Source organism: Scyliorhinus canicula, chromosome 4 (assembly GCF_902713615.1).
Source record: "Scyliorhinus canicula chromosome 4, sScyCan1.1, whole genome shotgun sequence".
NCBI lineage: Eukaryota > Metazoa > Chordata > Chondrichthyes > Carcharhiniformes > Scyliorhinidae > Scyliorhinus > Scyliorhinus canicula.
In genome coordinates, this window is record NC_052149.1 from 173,880,554 (window position 1) to 173,899,308 (window position 18,755).

Consider the following 18,755-nt stretch of genomic DNA (forward strand, 5'->3'; position numbering starts at 1 on the left):
ACGCAAACACGGGGAGAATGTGCAAACTCCACACGGCCAGTGTCCCAGAGCTGGGATCGAACCTGGACCCTTGGCGCCGTGAGGCATCCACTATGCCACCGTGCTGCCCCCAGCACTTAATTTGACACTACAGTAATGATTTTGTTTTTTGATGACCAAAAAATAGGGTGAATGGCCTTCTGACCTACAATGACTGTGGTGCATTTTGCACTGTTATCTGGGACCTTTTTACAATGTTTCAACTAATGCTTTTAGAGGTTTAATTAATTATCTATCGATAAAGATAATCATCAGTGGAGTTCTGGAAACCCATGACTTTTGCCACCAAAGCACCAGGGCTAGTTATTCCTTCAATGCACTTATTGATCTTATGATTTTTCTCCTGATCCTGAAAGCACTAAGCAAGTGGTCACATTCTGGCCTTCAGTCAACCTTTATGCAGAATGCTGTCTAACCTGGAAAGCACTACAACCAGGGTAACAATTTGTGCTTTCAAAGAGCAGAATAACTGATTGGTTCCTGACAGCTTCAGAGGTGAACGGCTATTACAGATGCTAATGCAAATACTAAATGCTGCATTGATTTCTCCAATAAGGAGAAAGTTTCTTTAATGTTACAAATGAAAGTCACAGCTGTCAGCTGCCTGACATGCTGAGAGATTGACTTAAATACTTGCATATAAGTGTGATTTTAATGGAACATGTGACTCTAAAGCTGAGTGGCCTACCAGTCTGCCTGTGTTGGAAAGTTGGTGCATTGCCTATTCACTGCAAACTCTTCTTGTTCCCTTATACTCTGTGAATCAACCAATATTGCACCCTCACCTAGACTTTCTAATTCCCCATGGAGTTACTGAGTTGGTGCACTAATGCAGATGGGGTGGTGGGGGGGACATCAAGTGGGTTCAGCTGTATGCTACGTCACCTGTAAGGATTTCCTCATCATTCTGGTCTACCAGAAAAAATTATGGCAGCTACTTGCAGATCTTCTCCTTTGAAGGATGCAGCTCTGAAGTTCTTTGCTGCTGACTCTAGTCTTTTCCCCCATTCCTTATGTGCACCTTTCTTTTGTAACAAGATTGAGGGAATTAGCTAAAGGCTAATCTTTGAGGGAGCATCTTCCAGGTGGCATCAGACAACAGATAGAATAGAAATAGGACAGGACCTTCCGATTGTTCACCCACCCCAGCAGAATCTTCTGGTCCCGCCAAGGCGTACCCCAATGGGTTTCCTAGCAGTGGGAGGTGGATTCAGTGGGAAAGGACAGAAGATCCCATGACATCCAATTGAGGACCGCTTCCCGCCACTGAAAAACACACCATGAGGAGGGCCAAAGAATCTCACTCATATATCTATATATGCATTGATATAATTATATATATAGATCGGTTTCACTATGTTAAAGGACATTTTTTTTTCCAAAAACAGCTTTCTTTTTGTTTCTCTCAATAGTTACACACTTGTCATTGTTATTATATATTTCATTGGTTATGTACATAGTTCTTTCTGGGTGTATTCTTGGGGGCAGCACGGTAGCATAGCGGTTAGCACAATTGCTTCACAGCTCCAGGGTCAATTCCCGGCTTGGGTCATTGTCTGTGCAGAGTCTGCACGTTCTCCCCGTGTGTGCATGGGTTTCCTCCAGGTGCTCCGGTTTCCTCCCACAGTCCAAAGACGTGCAGGTTAGGTGGGTTGGCCATGCTAAATTGCCCTTAGTGTCCAAAATTGCCATGAGTGTTGGGTGGGGTTACTGAGTTATGGGGATAGGATGGAGGTGTGGGGTTGGGTAGGGTGCTCTTTCCAAGAGCCGGTGCAGACTCGATGGGCCGAATGGCCTCCTTCTGCACTGTAAATTCTATGAATTCTATGTATGGGCTTGGAAGGGGTATGAGTTGACATGGAAGTTATTGGGTGCCATGGGGAGTTGGCATTGGCGTCAGTGTGGGGCTTGAGGTGGCACTGAGTTTTCAAGCACTGGCATGGGAGTCACAGAAGGGGCATGAAGGCATGGGTAAGCCTTTTTGAATTTAGCATTCAAGAGGTTCCCAAATCCAGACTATGGTTCGCAACTCCTCTGAGGGGCTGTGAACAACAAATCATGGAGAAGTTTGCCCCCACCATGAAAGTTTCAGGAGCGGGGAGATGCTTCCCCTGACAATGGAACTGGGCAGGTCAGGAGTGCAGGTTGCCAGCTTACTACCCATCCCTATCCCACACCAACAAAAATTTGGAGCACTGGAAATGGAGTTAGGAATCTCAGAATCGGGTCCTGGCCGCCATTATTAAATGGCTCTGGAGTCATTCCAGCTTTACGAAAATCTGGACCCTAACTTCAGGGCAAATAGACTGGTGTAGTTTTGAGACATGGGTTGAATAGCTTTGGTCCATAAATTAAAAATGCATTCTTTTTACCTTTTTTTTACAGGTTTTGTTAAAGTATCTCAATTTTCTCAACTTAACGCTCAGGATCTACCACCTGAATTATCTCCATGGGTGTGAAACAAGGAAAGGGCAGGTAAAGCTAAACAAGGCTTTCTTGACAAAGGTTTGGAAATGTCTATGTAAATTACCTACTGAGTGCAGTTTAAATTTAATATCATATCTATGACAAGATTGGACTATTATAGAACTGTTCTCTGACAAAAATTAAGGTCATTCCTAAATAAAGATTTACAAACAAATTGGTTGAGGATTTCCTATGATTTCCAGTGAAATTATAAACATTCTGTCAGAATTTTCTGCTTGTTCCATCACTCGCCATGATTTTCCCACTTTCTATTTTAACATAGAAGACAATAAGAACTGGCAAGCGGAACAGAAATCCCATGGAGCCACTGTCTGCACGCCAGTCTCCAATAGTGCTGCACTTAGCAAATAGAGGTGTTGTCTGTACATTTCAGACACTTCGACCACTTAATTAAAACACGTTTTCACAAGTGTCCTTACATTTGAGACAAACAAAGGACAAGAGTGGATTCATAGTTCAACTCGATTTTCATACTAAATCTTATGATTCAAACTCTATTCACACAACAAACCCTTAAATCCTTAAATTAACTTATAAATACCATGGTCTATCAGAGACTCAGATACTACCCGTGCAACTGAACTTGGTCAGGCTCCAATTCCGATGACCTTGCTTCTTGAACTCAGGGCCTTCTTCACGAAGGTGGGTCTCACAAGCCCTCCCCTGTCACCGTGGCTTCTCTTTGCTGAGGTGGTGGAGTTTTCGCTGTGGGTGGAGTCTTCACTGGGGGTGGCTTCCAGGTGTCTCTTCCTATACTCTCTCCCTTCTCTCTTTTGCCCCTTTCTAGAAAGTTCTCTGGCTTCCAGCCAATGCGGTTACTGGAGGGGGATGGCAGCACCCAATGGGATTGCTGATTCCACATATGGACGTCGTCAGGAGCCCCCTAGATATCTATTCTCAAGTGTACATAGCGCACGTAGCCCTTTCCATATATGGTGGTCAGGCGCCACTGAGTCTGATCGATACTTGACCTGAGGTGCCTGAGAGTTTGGCCGATATTAGCCAATACATAAACCACTGACCTTATTTGGCCAAGGTCGATGACCTCCGCTCCCAACTTCGAGGAAAAATTCAGATTTGCCCTTATTCACCTCTTATCAATGTCTGTGTTTACTAGGCCTGTCCGAATTCCCATCAGGCCTGATGGTTCAAGTTGTTGGCTACTGTTTAATTTAGATTGTCCAATTCTGTATCTGGCCTTGCTTTTTAGGCTGTTGGCTATTTTGTCACAGAGGAAACCATTCCTCATGTTGCTAGTATTTGGTAATTTCATAGAATCATAGAATCCCTCCAGTGCAGAAGGAGGCCATTCAGCCCATCGAGTCTGCAGTGACCAAATGAGCATTCTATTCAGACCCACTTCCCCCTCTATTTCCATACCTTAAGCTGCACATCCCTGGACACTGAGTGACAATTTATTATTGCCAATCCACCCAACCAGCACACCTTTGGACTCGGAGGAAACCGGAGCACCCGGAGGACACCCACACCGACACGGGGAGAACACAGAAACTCCACACAGACAGTGACCGAAGCCGGAATTGAACCCGGGTCCCTGGTGCTGTGAGGCAGCAGTGATAACCATTGTGCCACCGTGCAGCCCAGAAAAAACTTTCAGAGAAAATTTAAAAGTGGAAGGAATCAGAATCATAGAATAATTAAAATGGACCATTACTGATATCAAGAAATGTTTTTTTTATAATACTGGCAGACTGTTTTACATTGCTTTCCTTTTATAATGCCTAATTTCCGTAGAAATGGGCCAATTGGCTGATCAAGACCCTTTCTGTGTTTGACATATCTACATGAAACATTTTTCTAATTTTACTGCTGCATGCTTCATATATCCTATAATATTGTTTTTTCAAGCAGTAACTAATTTGCTTTTAAATGTAACTATGGAATCTACTTTGACAATGATGTTTGGGGAGAATTCTACATTCCATCCGCCTTTTTGAACTAACATTCATTTTTCTTGTGATTATCTTCAATTTTGTGGGGTGTTTCAGCAGCAAATGGGACCAATCTATCATTATTTATCTATCTTGGAGATCTATTAGATTTTTACTTCACCTTTGCAGCTCCAGAGAAAAGACTCGAACTTCCTTTGTCTGCTTTCATAACTGTAACACCATTCTTGATAATCTACCGCAATTTCCTGACTGATTTTACATCACATTTTCCTTTTATTTTAATCCTTCCTATGATGGGGGAAGCAAAATTGTACACAATATTCCAACAACAGCCTAATGAAATTCAAATGATCTCTTTGCTTTGAATCCTAAGCTCCAGATCAGAGTTTAGCAAATGTTACTTATTGCTCAGATGCTTCCGAATCGACCAACTGCCTGCATACCCTTTCAGGAGCAGCTTTTAATATTCTAGCTCCTTTATTGTAGAAAATGTACAAACTAAAGTACAATTGTACAACTTAGTAGTGCTATGTGCCATTAATGTAACCAGTGATGTTATTTGTTCGAGCTTAGGCACGGGATTTTTGGAACGATAGTTGAGATAGATTGAATTATAAATTGATCTCAGTTGGGCTAGACAATTGCTGGACAACTGAAAGCACACTATACTCTATGGTGATTGGAGATGAGGGGTCTCTTCATCATTGTCTCTGTGTAAGTGTTCTCATTGGTACATCTTGAAGCAAATCAGTTACTTTATCTCCTTTACATAACATATCCCCAACAGAGTTTCAAATCTTCAACCAGAAGCCTGTAGCAAAAATGCTATAAACAAACATAGGAACATAGGAAATAAGATCAAGAGTAAACCATTCAGCATCATCTCCCGCCAGCTTGTTCCACCATCCAATTAGATTATAGCTGATCTTCTACCTCAACTCTATTTCCCCTCACTACCCCCATCTCTCTTTTGCGCTCCATCTCTAGCAAGTATATTCTTCCTTGGGTAAGGAGACCTAAACTTTATGCAATACTCCAGTTGTGGTCTCATCACCACTCGATACAATTGCAACCAGATGTCTTTACTCCTGTACTCAAATTCCTTGTATGAAGCATTTTCCCTCCTAATTGTTTGCTGCATCTGCATGCTAACTTTCAATGACACATTAGGACACCCAGGCTCCTTTGGACATCAACACTTCCCAATCTCTCACCACTTAAAAAATATGCTTCATATCTGTTTTTCCCAGCAGAGTGCATAACTTCACATTTTTTACATAATCTTTCCCACACACTTAGGCTGTCTAAATCCCTTTGCAGCCTCCTTGCATCCTCGTTGTAACTCACGTTCCTATGTGTCATCTGCAAACTTAGAAATATTACATTTTAATTCCCACTTCCAAATCACTAATACAGATTGTACCCAACCATTGATCCTTGAGATACCCCACTGATCACAACTCGCCAACTTGTGAATGACCAGTTTATTCTTACTTTTCTGTCTGTGAACTAATTCTCAATCCTTGCCACGGTATTACCCCCAGTTCCATTTGTTCTAATTTTGTTTACTAATCTTTTGCATGGGGCCTTATCAAAAGCCTTCTGAAAATCCAAATACACTCCATCTACTGATTCCCCCTTATCTATTCTGCTAATTGCATCCTCCAAAAACTCCAACAGATTTGTCTCTTTCCCTTTCATAAATCCATGTTTACTCTGCCTAATGCTCCTGTTATTTTCTCAATGTTCAGCTATCACATACTTTACAATAAGATTTTTCCTTCTATTGATGCCAGACTAACAGATCTGTAATTCCCCTTTTGTTCTCTCCCTCCTTTCTTAAACATTCTTAAAGAATGAGTTTACATTTTCTACCTTCCAATCTGCATAACCATTCTAGAATCTAGAGAATTCTGGAAGATGACCACCAGTGTATCCATTATCTCTATGGCCACCTCTTTCAACGTCCTGGGATGCAGATCATCAGGCCCAGAGGATTTAACAACTTTCAATCCCGTTAATTTCTCCAGTATTGCTTTTTAACTGACGCTAATTTACTTGAGCTCCTTGGCACTGCTAGTCCCTTGGTTCTCAAGTATTTCTGGGAGGGTTTTGTTTTTCTGCCATTACCTTATTCCCAATTGTCTCTGCCCATATTAGTCTTTACAAATCTTTTCTATATACATATATGCACGCACACACACATGACAGACAAACAGAGAAGAGAGGAGAGGGGTGTAATGAGAGAGAGGCAGACAGACAGACAGACCTTCCCCTGAGTGTCCAGGAGTCAAATCTGAGCTCCATAGGTCTCTGAAATTTATTCCACTTGAGTATGACCCAATCACCACCTGTTACCGGGCAGATACGGCCTGTTGGCCAATTCATTGGCCACCAACTAATCAATCGAACCGAGTCCATCCCCATCTCTCAGGTGCCGAAAAGCCTGAGTTTTGCTGGCCAAAGTTAGGAGCACCATAAACTATGTTGCAACTTTTCAAATTCCTTATTCTCTCCACTGTTTGACTTAAAGTTACATGTCCATCAAGCATCCATGGATCAAAAGTGATAACAGCAAACATAAAGCAAGGGGAATTAAAGGAATCAGCATGAAGGACCCTTACAGTTTATCCTTGTATTCTATTTTCTCTTTCTTTGTCAGTTTCCTGGTCTTCCTTTGCTGAACTCTAAAAAGCTTCTAATCTTCAGGAGTACTACTTCTTTTTGGCAACTTTTTAAGCCTCTCCCTTTCATCCAGTAGAATCTTTAACTTTTCTTGTTAGCCATGGTTGAATCACTTTTCTTGTTGGGCTTTTGTGCCTCAAAGAATTGGATATTTGTTGTAAACCATATATTGCTTCTTTAAATGCTAGATATTGTGTGTCTACCACCATACCTTTTAAGGTAGCTTCCCACCTCAGCCAATTTGCCCCACATACAGTCTTATTTTTCTTTGTTTAGATTTAATTTTCGGATTCACAGAATTTACAGTGCAGAAGGAGGTCATCCGACCCATCGAGTCGGAACCAGCCCTTGGAAAGAGCACCCCACTCAAGCACACACCTCCTCCACCCCATTTCCTTAACCCATTAACCCTAATTAACTTTTCTGGACACTAAGGACAATTTAGCATGGTCATCCACCTAACCTGCACATCTTTGGACTGTGGGAGGAAACCAGAGCACCTGGAGGAAACCCACACATACATGGGGAGAACGTGCAGATTCCACACAGACAGTGACCCTGCCAGGAATCAAATCTGGGACCCTGGAGCTGTGAAGCACACTATGCGACCGTGATGCCCTGAATTACATCATTTTCCAACTGAATGTAAAATTCTATCATATTATGGTTACTCTTCCGTAGGGGTTCCTTTACAACAAAATCATTAATTATCCCTTTCTCATTGCACAACACTATGCAAAATAACCCATTCCCTAGTTGGATCCTCAACAAACGGTTCTAGAAAATTGAAGTGCGCATTCAGATAGAGTGCCTTTAATTTTGCCTGTTAAACATTTTTCAGTCGTTTGACCCTATTTGATGCTGGTCTTTCTTTATGCTGCCTTTCAATTTTACTTTCTTTCTTTCTTTTACCATTACTAACAAAATAAATAAACAAAATAATTACCCTAGATGTTGGCATTTAAATTAACTTGTGACGCCTCAAACAATCCCTCCAAAAGCCGGAGTCAATTTGTACATTGTTACCATCTGGTTAGGAACGAGTTACCTTTCGTTAAAAGTAGATGAATTTTGGAATCCAGGTACTTACTGAGAAAATATATCCACAAGATTCCACACTTTTAAACAATATAACTTTGCTATACAGTCATAAAAAGTAAAACATCCACAATAAAATAATATAAAAGCAAATTACTGTGGATGCTGGAATCTGAAACTAAAAGAGAAAATGCTGGAAAATTGTAGCAGGTCTGGCATCATCTCTAAGGAGAGAAAAGAGCTAATATTTCGAGACCCCAAGGTAGTCAAGGACAGGGCAGTGTGGTACCCTGGCACTCCCCCTGATGTCCCATGGCACCCTATCAATGCTACTCTGGCAGTGCCAGCGTGCCAGTGCTAGGGGTTGGAACGGGAGGGGCCATTCCAATTGGGAGGGGGGGGGCTGATGGGGGGGTTTTCCAATTGGAGGGGGGGGTGATGGAGGTGGGGGGCAGAAAGCAGGGGGGCCTTAAAGTTGGTGGGGGGGAGACATCAGGCTTCCCCTCAAAATGGCGGCCTGATGTGGGAACAACTGTACCTGGTAGTGAGATTACTGAATAATGGGGAGATTCTCGGCGCTGCAGCCGCTGGGAAACAACTCGCCAAATGCTCCCAAAAGCGGACTTAAACTTTTGTCCGCTGAATTGCACCCATTATCTAGCTGCAATCAGTTTTTATTATTCATTCACAGGGTCTGAGCATTGTGGCTAGGCCAGCATTTATTATTCATTCCTTTTTTTTGCCATTAAGGGGCAATTTAGTGTGGCCAATCCACCTAACCTGCACATCTTTGGGTTGCAAAGGTGAGACCCATGCAAACATGGGGAGAATGTGCAAACTCCACAAAGACAGTCACCCGGGGCCGGGATTGAACCCGGGTCCTTGGCTCCGTGAGGCAGCAGTGCTAACCACTGCGCCACCATGCCACTGTCCATTCTTAAGAGCTCTTAAGTAAGGGGCCATGAACCACTCAAGTCCATCTGGTGTAGGTACACTCACAGTGCAGTTAGAGAGTGAATTCCAGGTTTCGAGCCAGTGACAGTCAATAAGCAAAGGTGGAATTTTCCCAAAATTGCACAGCGTGATGGATATGGCGACAAAAGCTGTGCCTAACTTTTGAAAACCAATAATGATTCACGCCAGCGCAACGTTGCGGGGTGAGGATATATCATAGGCAGAGAGTACAGCATAAAGCCGTTTTTTTACATTAAAATGTATTCAAATTCAGCGAGGGCATGAATCTGATCACACCACCAGCAGGGGGTGAGGAAGATCCCAAAATGAGATCTCTCTGGCACAGATCCCGTTTTGGCCCCTTCATGAGATTTAGAACATAGAACAGACAGTGCAGAAGGAGGCCATTCAGCCCATCGAGTCTGCACTGACCCACTTAAGCTCCCACTCCACCCTATCCCCATAACCCAATAACCCCTCCTAACCTTTTTGGAGGCTAAGGGCAATTTAGCATGGCCAATCCACCTAACCTGCACGTCTTTGGACTGTGGGAGGAAACCGGAGCACCCGGAGGAACACCACGTAGACACAGAGAGAATGTGCAGACTCCGCACAGACAGTGACCCAAGCCAGGAATCGAACCTGGGACCCTGGTGCTGTGAAGCCACAGTGCTATCCATTGTGCTACCGTGTTGCCATAACAAAATTTGCGCCCGTGGCAAACAGGACCCCTAGATTTCACCCATTGTTCTCAGTCAGGATGGTGGGTGACTTGAACAGGAACTTGGAAGTGAAGGCATTTCCCTGCGCCTGCTGCCCTTGTCCTGAAAGGTGGGAGAGGTTGCAGATATTTGACGTTGCTGACGCAGGAGCCTTGGTGAGTAGCTGCATCTCTCAGATGTTCCTTATATCGGTCGGCCAAGGTTCCTCTACTGCATTTAAGGTGTTCTTTTTTTCACTATTACTATATATAAAATATATGGGGGGCACGGTAGCACAATGGTTATCACAGTTGCTTCACAGCTCCAGGGTCCCAGATTCAATTCCCAGTTTAGATCACTGTCTGCAGGTTCTCCCTGTGTCTGCGTGGGTTTCCTTCGGGTGCTCCGGTTTCTTCCCGCAGTCCAAAATTGTGCAGGTTAGGTGGATTGACCATGTTAAATTGTCCTTAGTGTCCAAAAAGGTTGGATTGGGTTCTGGGGATAGGGCGGGGTTGTGGGCTTAGGTAGGGTTCTCTTTCCAGGGGCCAGTGCAGACACGATGGACTAAGTGGCCTCGTTCTGCACTGCAAATTCTATGATTCGATGATATAATGCAGGGGTGGGCAAACTACGGCCCGCGGGCCGCATGCGGCCCGCCAAAGGTATTTCTGCGGCCCACCAAGTCATTAAAAAAAAAAAAAAAAAAGATTTTTCTAAAAAAAATTTTTTTTTTTTTTTTAAATTTTTTTTTTAAAAGGTTAATGGGTGGGGGGGCTGTTGGATTACTTACTGGCATAGGGTGGATACGTTGACTTGAGTAGGGTGATCATTGCTTGGCACAACGTCGAGGGCCAAAGGGCCTGTTCTGTGCTGTACTGTTCTATGTTCTATATGAGGCGCCCAGAATCATAACCGGGTGAAGTAATTATTTTACTTAATATACTATGCGGCCCTTTGTGAATTGTGAATTTCTGAATGCGGCCCTTGCACGGAAAAGTTTGCCCACCCCTGATATAATGTATCATTTTACTAAAATGAACTGCAGTTGCCACCTATCCTGCTGGACTAACTACTGTATATCGCTTCAGTCATTCCTGATCTATGTCACAATTTACAATGCCTCCAATTTGGCATCATCATAACATCTTGACACTGTTTCATTTTTAAATCCAGATTATTGATGTTTTTACTAAAGAAACATCAAGAGCTGGAGAATCAGTGCCAATGGCATACTATTTCTTTGCCAGAAAATAGCTGTTCCTTGAATCATAATTAGCCTATGCCTTAAAAGATAGACCTGATGAACGTTTAGACTTGAAAATCACAGGAAATGTGTTAACATTCCTGTAGTTACATAGAATTTACAGTGCAGAAGGAGGCCATTCGGCCCATCGAGTCTGCACCGGCTCTTGGAAAGAGCACCCTACCCCCTACCCAAGGTCAACACCTCCACCCCATCCCCATAACTCTGTAACCCCACCCAACACTAAGGGCAATTTTGGACACTGAGGGCAATTTATCATGGCCAATCCACCTAACCCGCACATCTTTGGACTGTGGGAGGAAACCGGAGCACCCGGAGGAAACCCACACACACATGGGGAGGATGTGCAGACTCCGCACAGACAGTGACCCAAGCCGGAATCGAACCTGGGACCCTGGAGCTGTGAAGCGATTGTGTTATCCACAATGCTACCGTGCTGCCCTAATTACATCTTCATGTATTTATTTCACAGGTCCTTTTATGGTCTGCAAGCAAAGTATTTGAAGAGCTGACTGATATTGAACGTCAGTTTCACAAAGCCCTTTACACAGTCCGCGCCTTTTTGAACTGTGACAGATACTCGGTTGCACTCCTGGACATGACAAAGGAAAAGGTTTTGTGTTTCCTTCATCCATACTTTAAATATAGAAGCATTGCGCTGACTTTGAAATAAGTCGAACTCACTTCCTTTTCATTTCGTTTTTGTTATTTTGGCTGCAGGAATTTTTTGATCTTTGGCCAGTACAGATGGGTGAAGTACCACCATACGATGGTCCAAGGACACCAGATGGAAGGGTATGCATTACAACTCCTTTCAGTCAAATGTTACTGCCTCTGTGTCGACGTTTCCATTGTTACATGCTTCTTTTGTATCCGCAGGAGGTAAACTTCTACAAAATAATTGATTACATCCTTCATGGAAAAGAGGAAATCAAAGTCATCCCGTAAGTCTGTGTGCAATAAACGGTTGCGAAAGGGGTACATTCCTCTGAGGTGATGCAATTTATTTTGCAGGTCCACATTTTGGCTCATCGACAAAAGAAGGGAAGGAATGGATTGGGAGGAAGGGATGTTGTTATTGTTTGGATATTTAGAATGGAACCTTGCTTAACGTTTTCCACCAGTCTCTGGAACACCGGTGCCCACCGAGCAAACAGAAAGAACAAGCCCACCTGTCAACACATGACAATTGGATGTTTCGGGAGATCAATGAATGTTTACTAGTGTATTTACAGGATGGGAACTCAAAACCTTTGAAAAAGATATGTTTTTATGAGGGCCTTTCATATTATAACGAGCAAAGATGAGCGTGAACATGCACCTAAAAAATTCATACACATCGGTTGTCTTCCGTTATGTACATCAGTTGTCTATCGGTTATTTACATCGGTTACAGTTTCTTGTTTTACGTTTTCTGGGAGGCACTTAATTTTAGTTGGATCCCCTGCTTCTCTCTCCCCCCCCCTTTCCTCCTGACCCCCTTCCCTTTTAGTCGTCTGGCATGTTCTCTTCCCCGTCAGGTCCTTTACCCTGTTCCTGTTGGCGTGGCGCATTGCTGTGTACTTTGTTATGTGTTGGATATGGTTGGGCTCTATGCCTCCATATTCTCCTCCCCCTCTCATCTCGTTTTTGTCCATTGTGTTACCGTGGCTTCCCCCTCCCTCCCTCTGACTTATTAGCTGTTGGCTACAAACAGGTCTTGGAACAACTGGGTGACTTTTTTTTGATTTTTGGCCAGTGCAGATGGGTGAAGTGCCACCATACGATGGTCCAAGGACACTAGATGGTGATCTTCTGACCCCCGGATGGCAAATTTAATTTTCTCCGTTTGCAGAAATTCCAACAGGTCGGACAACCAGTCTGCAGCTTTGGGTGGTACTGCTTATTGCCAACCAAGGAGAATTCTCTGGTGGGTGATTAGGGAGGCAAAGGCAAGAGTGTCAGCCCTCCTCCCAATGAAGCGTTCTGCCTCTTCTCATATCCCGAGAACTGCCGCTCTTGGGCATGGCTCCACCCTCATCCCCACCATCTTGGACATTGCCTCGGAGAAGGCTGTCCCGAACCCAAATCTGGGGCAAGACCAGAACATGAGGGCATTGTTGGCCAGGCCTCCTTGGCACCGTTCGCATTGTCCTCCGCATCCAGGGAGAACCTGCTCATTCAGGTTTCGGTTAAGTGAGCCCTGTGTATCACTTTTAGCTGCATTAGACTTAGCCTTGCACATGTGGAGGTGGAGGTGACCCTGTGCAGTGCTTTGCTCCAGAGTCCCCACCCTATTTCCAACTCCTGGCCTTCCTCCCACTTTTCCCTTGTGTCATCCAATGGTGTGTGTGCCCTTCTCAGTAGTCGCCCATACAGGTCACCACAGTTCCCACTCCCTAAGATGTTCATGTCCTGTCGGCCCTAATAATGATTGTTGCAGTCGTCGTGGGTATGTCCTTGTTTGCCTACATACGATGTTTTTGACCTGCATATACCTTAGCTTGTTTCTCTAGTGTTGTCAGTCTGTTGACTGTGTAGAACTCCATCAACATCCCCCCCTATCCTGTCTCCACCTTTTGAAGCTGGCGTTCATTTTGGCTGGTGCGAACCTGTGGTTGTTGCAGATGGAGGCCTTAATGGACATTCCGGATAGTCCAAAGTGTTGTACCTGATTCCACAACTGAGTGTGGCCACCACCACTGGGCTTGTTGAGTATTTAGTCCGTGGGGATGGGAGTGCTGCCATAGCCAGGGTCCGGACGGAGGTCCCCGTGCAGGAGCCAGCCTCCATTCTGACCTGTTCGGCTTCTGGCTCTATTATCCACCCCTTTACCCTTTCCGCTGTTGCAGTCCAGTGCTGATATTGCAAGTTTAGGAAGGCTAAGCCCCCATGCTTTTTGTTCTCGGGAAGACTTTTTGGGGTATCCTCGGATTGCCCCCCCCCCCCACACACACACAAACGGCATGATCAATTTTTCTACTGAGTTGAAGAAGGCCTTGGGGATGTAGATTAGTATGGACCTGTACAGGAAGAGGAACTTGGGCAGTACGTTCATCTTTATCATCTGCACTCTCCTTGCCAGGGAGAGTGGGAGTGTGTCCCACTTCTGCAGACCCTTTTTAACTTCCTCCACCAGGTGGTCAGGTTCCATTTGTGCATCCCTTACCAGTCATGGACAATTTTGCTCCCCAGATAGCGGAAGTTGCTTTGGGTCTGTTTAAATGGCATTCCCGCCAGCTCTGCCCCTCCCCTTCGGGTTCACCGGGAAGATCTCACTTTTGCTCAGGTTGAGTTAGCAACCCAAGAATCTTCCAAACTTTTTCAAGAGCTCCATGATTCCCTTCCTTGCGGGCCTGAGATGTAGAGGAGCAGATCATCTGCATAGAGTGAGACTCTGTGTTCTCTTTCACCTCTCCGGATCCCCTTCCAATTCTTTGCCGCCCTGAGCACGATCGCTAATGCGAACAGTACTGGTGATAGCAGGCATCCCTGCCTCATGCCTCGATGCAGCTGAAAGTACTTAGAGCTGGTGGTGTTTAGTCATACATTCGCTGTGGCAGCACTTCCATTCAACTCTGTGGAAGGCCTTTTCTGCATCCAGGCAGATGATCACCTCTGATATCCTCACCCTGCAGGGATCATTATCATATTCAGTAGATGCCTGATGTTTGATGTTAGCTGTCTGACTTTGACAAAGACCGTTTGGTCCTCCGGTGCACAGTCCTTCAGTCTCCTGATTTAGCCAGTATTTTCACGTCCACGTTTAGCAACGAAATGGGTCTGTCGGACACTCATTGTGTTGGGCCTTTGTCTTTCTTGGGTATCATCGAGATTGAGGCTTGTGCTAACGTAGGTGGCAGGATGCCCCTCACCAGTGCGTCTGTGAACATCTCCTGCAAATGCGAGGCCAGTGCTACCACAAATGTTTTGTAGAAGTCCGCTGGTAATCCGTCTGGTCCCGGTGCCATCCCCACCATCATGGTGTTAATGCTCTCCATGACATCTTCCAGTTCTAACAGTGCTTCCAGCCCCCTTTTCCTATCTTCCCTCAAGACTGGCACGCCCAGGCCATTGAGGAACTGTTTCATTCCCAAGTCCCCTACAGGGGGCACAAAGGTGTTCAGCCCCCAGTAGAAGGCCTCAAATGCCTCATTAATCTTCTCCCGCTCTGCTACTAGTTTGCCTCTGTTGTTTCTAACATGTGCTATTTCCCTCGTGGCCACCTGCTTCTTCAGCTGGTGAGCTAGCAGGTGGCTGGCCTTGTCTCCGTGTTCGTACAAGGTTCCCCATGCCCGGTGGAGTTAGTGCACTGCTTTCCTCATGGACAGCAGATCAAAGTCAATTTGTAGTATTTTCCTCTCCACCAGGAACTCCATGGTCGAGGCCTCGGAGTATCGTCAGTTTATGTCCAATATGGAGTCAACTAGATGTTGCCTCGTCCCCTCTCTTCCCTATCTCTTTGTGCTTTGTAAGTGATAATTTCACCTCTGAATTCAGCCTTCAGCGCCTCCCAGAAGGTGGAGGATGAGATTTCCCATTCTGGTTAATAGTAATATACTCGTCTATGGCCTGTGATATTTTCTTGCAGAAAGCCTTTTCGGCAAGGAGGGCTATGCCCAACCTCCAGGGGCGCATTGGGCACAGCCCGTCTCCAACCTCAGACCCATGTATTATGGAGCGTGGTCGGAGATTATTCCGCTCTTCCTGGCCCTTGAAGCACCGATTTCCCCACTACAAAGAAGCAATCTGGGTGTATACCTTGTGTACCTGGAAGAAGAAGGAGAACTCCTTCTACCCTGGGTAGGTGAACCACCATGGGCCCACTGCCTCCACCTGTTCCACGAATATGCCGAGTTCTTTTGCCCTGTTCGACATTTTCAATGTTTTGTGGTTCGACCTGTCCATGAGTACACAGTTAAAGTTCCCGCCCATGATTATTCGGTGTGTGTCTATGTTGGGGATTTTCACCATGGTCTTTTTCATAAATTCCATGTTGTCCCAGTTGGGAGCGTAAACATTGACCAGGACTACCAGTGCCCCATCCAGGACACCGCTGACCATTACGTACCGCTTCCCTGGGTCCGTAACCGTCCTTATCACAGTAAACATTGTCCTTTTATTTAACAGTATAGCTACCCCCTGGCTCTCGTCACTTAGCAGAAATGGTAGATTTGTCCAACCCAGCCCTTCCTTACCAGCAGTTGGTCCTTCTCCCTCAGCTGCGTCTCTTGGAAGAAGACTATATCAGTTTTCATACTTTTCAGGTGGGCAAAGACTCTGGATCTTTTCACTGGGTCATTAAGTACCCTGACGTTCCAGATGACTATCCTGATGGGGGCTTCTGTTCCCCCCCCCCACTTGCAGGATCAACTATACTTACCTTGAGGATGCGCCCCTGCACTCTGGGGCTTCACTTTGTTCGGGGGCCATCCAAAATGGCCACAGTCACCGTTCTCCCCACAAGGCCGTGTCCCTGCGCTCCGGTGTTTCCTTTTGTCCAGGGGCCACCCAACATGGCTGCCAACTGTGTGTATGCCATGTGGGTGAGCCTCTTCGCTCTGGGGTTTCCCTTTGTTCAGGAACCCTCTAAAGTGGTTGCTTGCAGCCTTTGTGTACCAAGGTGCCGTGTGCGGTCTATTGTAGCCTGCCTAATTCCCTAATTACCCTTGTTCCAATGTTTCTCCCCCCCTGTCTTCTTTCCCCCATTTCCTGTACTTACCCCCCCCCCCCCCCCCCCGCATGTTCCCTTCCCTCTGTTTTTTCCACTAACTGTCCCCCCATTAGTGATGTGTACCTCCCCCCCATTGCCAGGCACTCTCTCCCTTACGGGAGACGCGCTGTGGCCCCTCTCTTGCCTGCGCTTCTTGGTACGAGCATTCCTGCTAATGTGGTGGACCCCCTCCCGGAATCAGCTAAATGTCTATCTTTCGCCTGCTATCTGTTCTTATCACCCTTTCCTATGCTCCGCAGCACTTGCCCTTTCCTTCCTGCGCTGTAACTCCCATCTTCAAGACGAGGCAATGCCGGCCATCCCGCGCAGACTGTCTTTCGAGTTGCTGAAGTAAATAAATAAATAACGTCTCTTCAGGTGTCCTTTTCACTGCTGTCCCTGCTGCCGTTTTTTCATCCCGCTCTGCAGGAGAAATTTGTCCACAGGGGCCTTGACGAAGTGCTCCCGGCCCTGGAATGTGACCCAGAGTTTGACCGGGTACATCATCCCAAATTCAACATTGTTTTTGAACGTCTGCCTTCGCCCTGTTAAACTCTGCCTGGCGCTTGGCCAGGTTAGCCCCAATGTCCCGGTAGATCCTGATCCGGCCTCCTTCCTTGTTACAGTTTTGTGTCTGTCCTGCTCAGCGCAAGATTCTTTCCCAGTCCTTGTACCGATGCATTGGCCATTATTGCCCTCGGCTGCTCTCCAGCCTTAGGTCTTGGGCGGAGCGACCGGTGGGCTCTATCAATTTCTGGCGGCTTCGGGAAGCTGACCCTTCCCACCAGATTGCCCAGCATCTGGACCACATATTCCATGGGGTCCTTGCCCTCAATCCCTTCCAACAGGCCCACTATCCTTAAATTCTGGAGCCACGACCAGTTCTCCTGATCCCCGATCTTCCCTTTCAGATTTGCGACTAACCTTGTTATTTCCTTCTCCTATATTGATTTTCAAGTATGTTTGTAAGACTATTTCTTCAAAACTTGAAATGAGATTTACAATTTTTGAGGCATTTTCATTGCAGATGCTATCTGCATTTTGTTTGTTTTTTGTTTCACATATCCTACAGCAATGCTCTTTTCCTTTTCTTGTTGAATATTGGACATATTTAGCATTACTTTATTCGGTTACTTGCCTGCAAATACAATGAAAATAACTGCAATTATCATTTCAAGCTAAACCTTCTCATCTGATTTAGATGATTTATTTTCTTCAGGACTCCGCCGGCAGACCATTGGGCCCTAGTTAGCAGACTGCCAACGTATGTTGCAGAAACCAGTCTTGTAAGTGTTTTAATCCTACAGCAGGGTCGATGGCTGTATTTTGCCATTATATAAACGCAATGTTGTTACAATGTAATTTGCCTATTACATGAGAATGAATTAGGATTAAAGGGATAAAAAAATCTATATTTCATGTTTTCCCAGATATGCAACATCATGAATGCTGCTGCAGATGAATTCTTTGAATTTCAGGTAGGGAACAGGAAAGAATAGAAAATTGATTTGTGGAGCCCACTTGATTGGGCAAGCGGGTGCGGAGAATTGCATGGGAGGCTGTGCATTAGACTCCCAGCAACGAAAAACTGTAAACGATTAAATCAGTGACAGGAAGGTAACAAAACAGGAAACTTGCCTATTAGTGTCAGGAAGCTCATTGGTATACTTAATTGGCTATGTGCATATAATTTAATGCAATTTGATGCAATTCAATCCTTCCTCTTCAATTTAGTGAAACTCACATGTGTCCGTCATGCTTTCGGTAACCCACCCGATGAAAGCTGGTGACTTAGGTGTGGCTTCCTTGACTTCAGACTCCCTGGCGATTGAGTCACAGGGCAATGGATTAACCTTGGCGACCTAGCTGAGCTGACACTCTGAGTGGCAGAGCCTCAGGCAGGAGATTCAGAGTCTAAATGCAATAGGCCCAAAATTTAAAGGGGCGACGCATAAATGAGGTGCAGAATGGCCAACCCTCAA

General features: G+C 45.3%; 1 protein-coding gene across 1 annotated transcript in view; it reads left to right on the forward strand.

Annotated features, from left to right (window-relative positions):
• pde6a (phosphodiesterase 6A, cGMP-specific, rod, alpha) overlaps nucleotides 1-18,755 on the forward strand; it is an 80,022-nt gene that overhangs the window by 24,444 nt on the left and 36,823 nt on the right. The window contains exons 3-8 of the mRNA XM_038795559.1: nucleotides 2,425-2,514; nucleotides 11,554-11,694; nucleotides 11,802-11,876; nucleotides 11,961-12,025; nucleotides 17,993-18,059; nucleotides 18,204-18,251. Of these exons, the coding sequence (XP_038651487.1) occupies nucleotides 2,425-2,514; nucleotides 11,554-11,694; nucleotides 11,802-11,876; nucleotides 11,961-12,025; nucleotides 17,993-18,059; nucleotides 18,204-18,251 (486 nt within the window). The remainder of the gene's footprint in view (nucleotides 1-2,424; nucleotides 2,515-11,553; nucleotides 11,695-11,801; nucleotides 11,877-11,960; nucleotides 12,026-17,992; nucleotides 18,060-18,203; nucleotides 18,252-18,755) is intronic.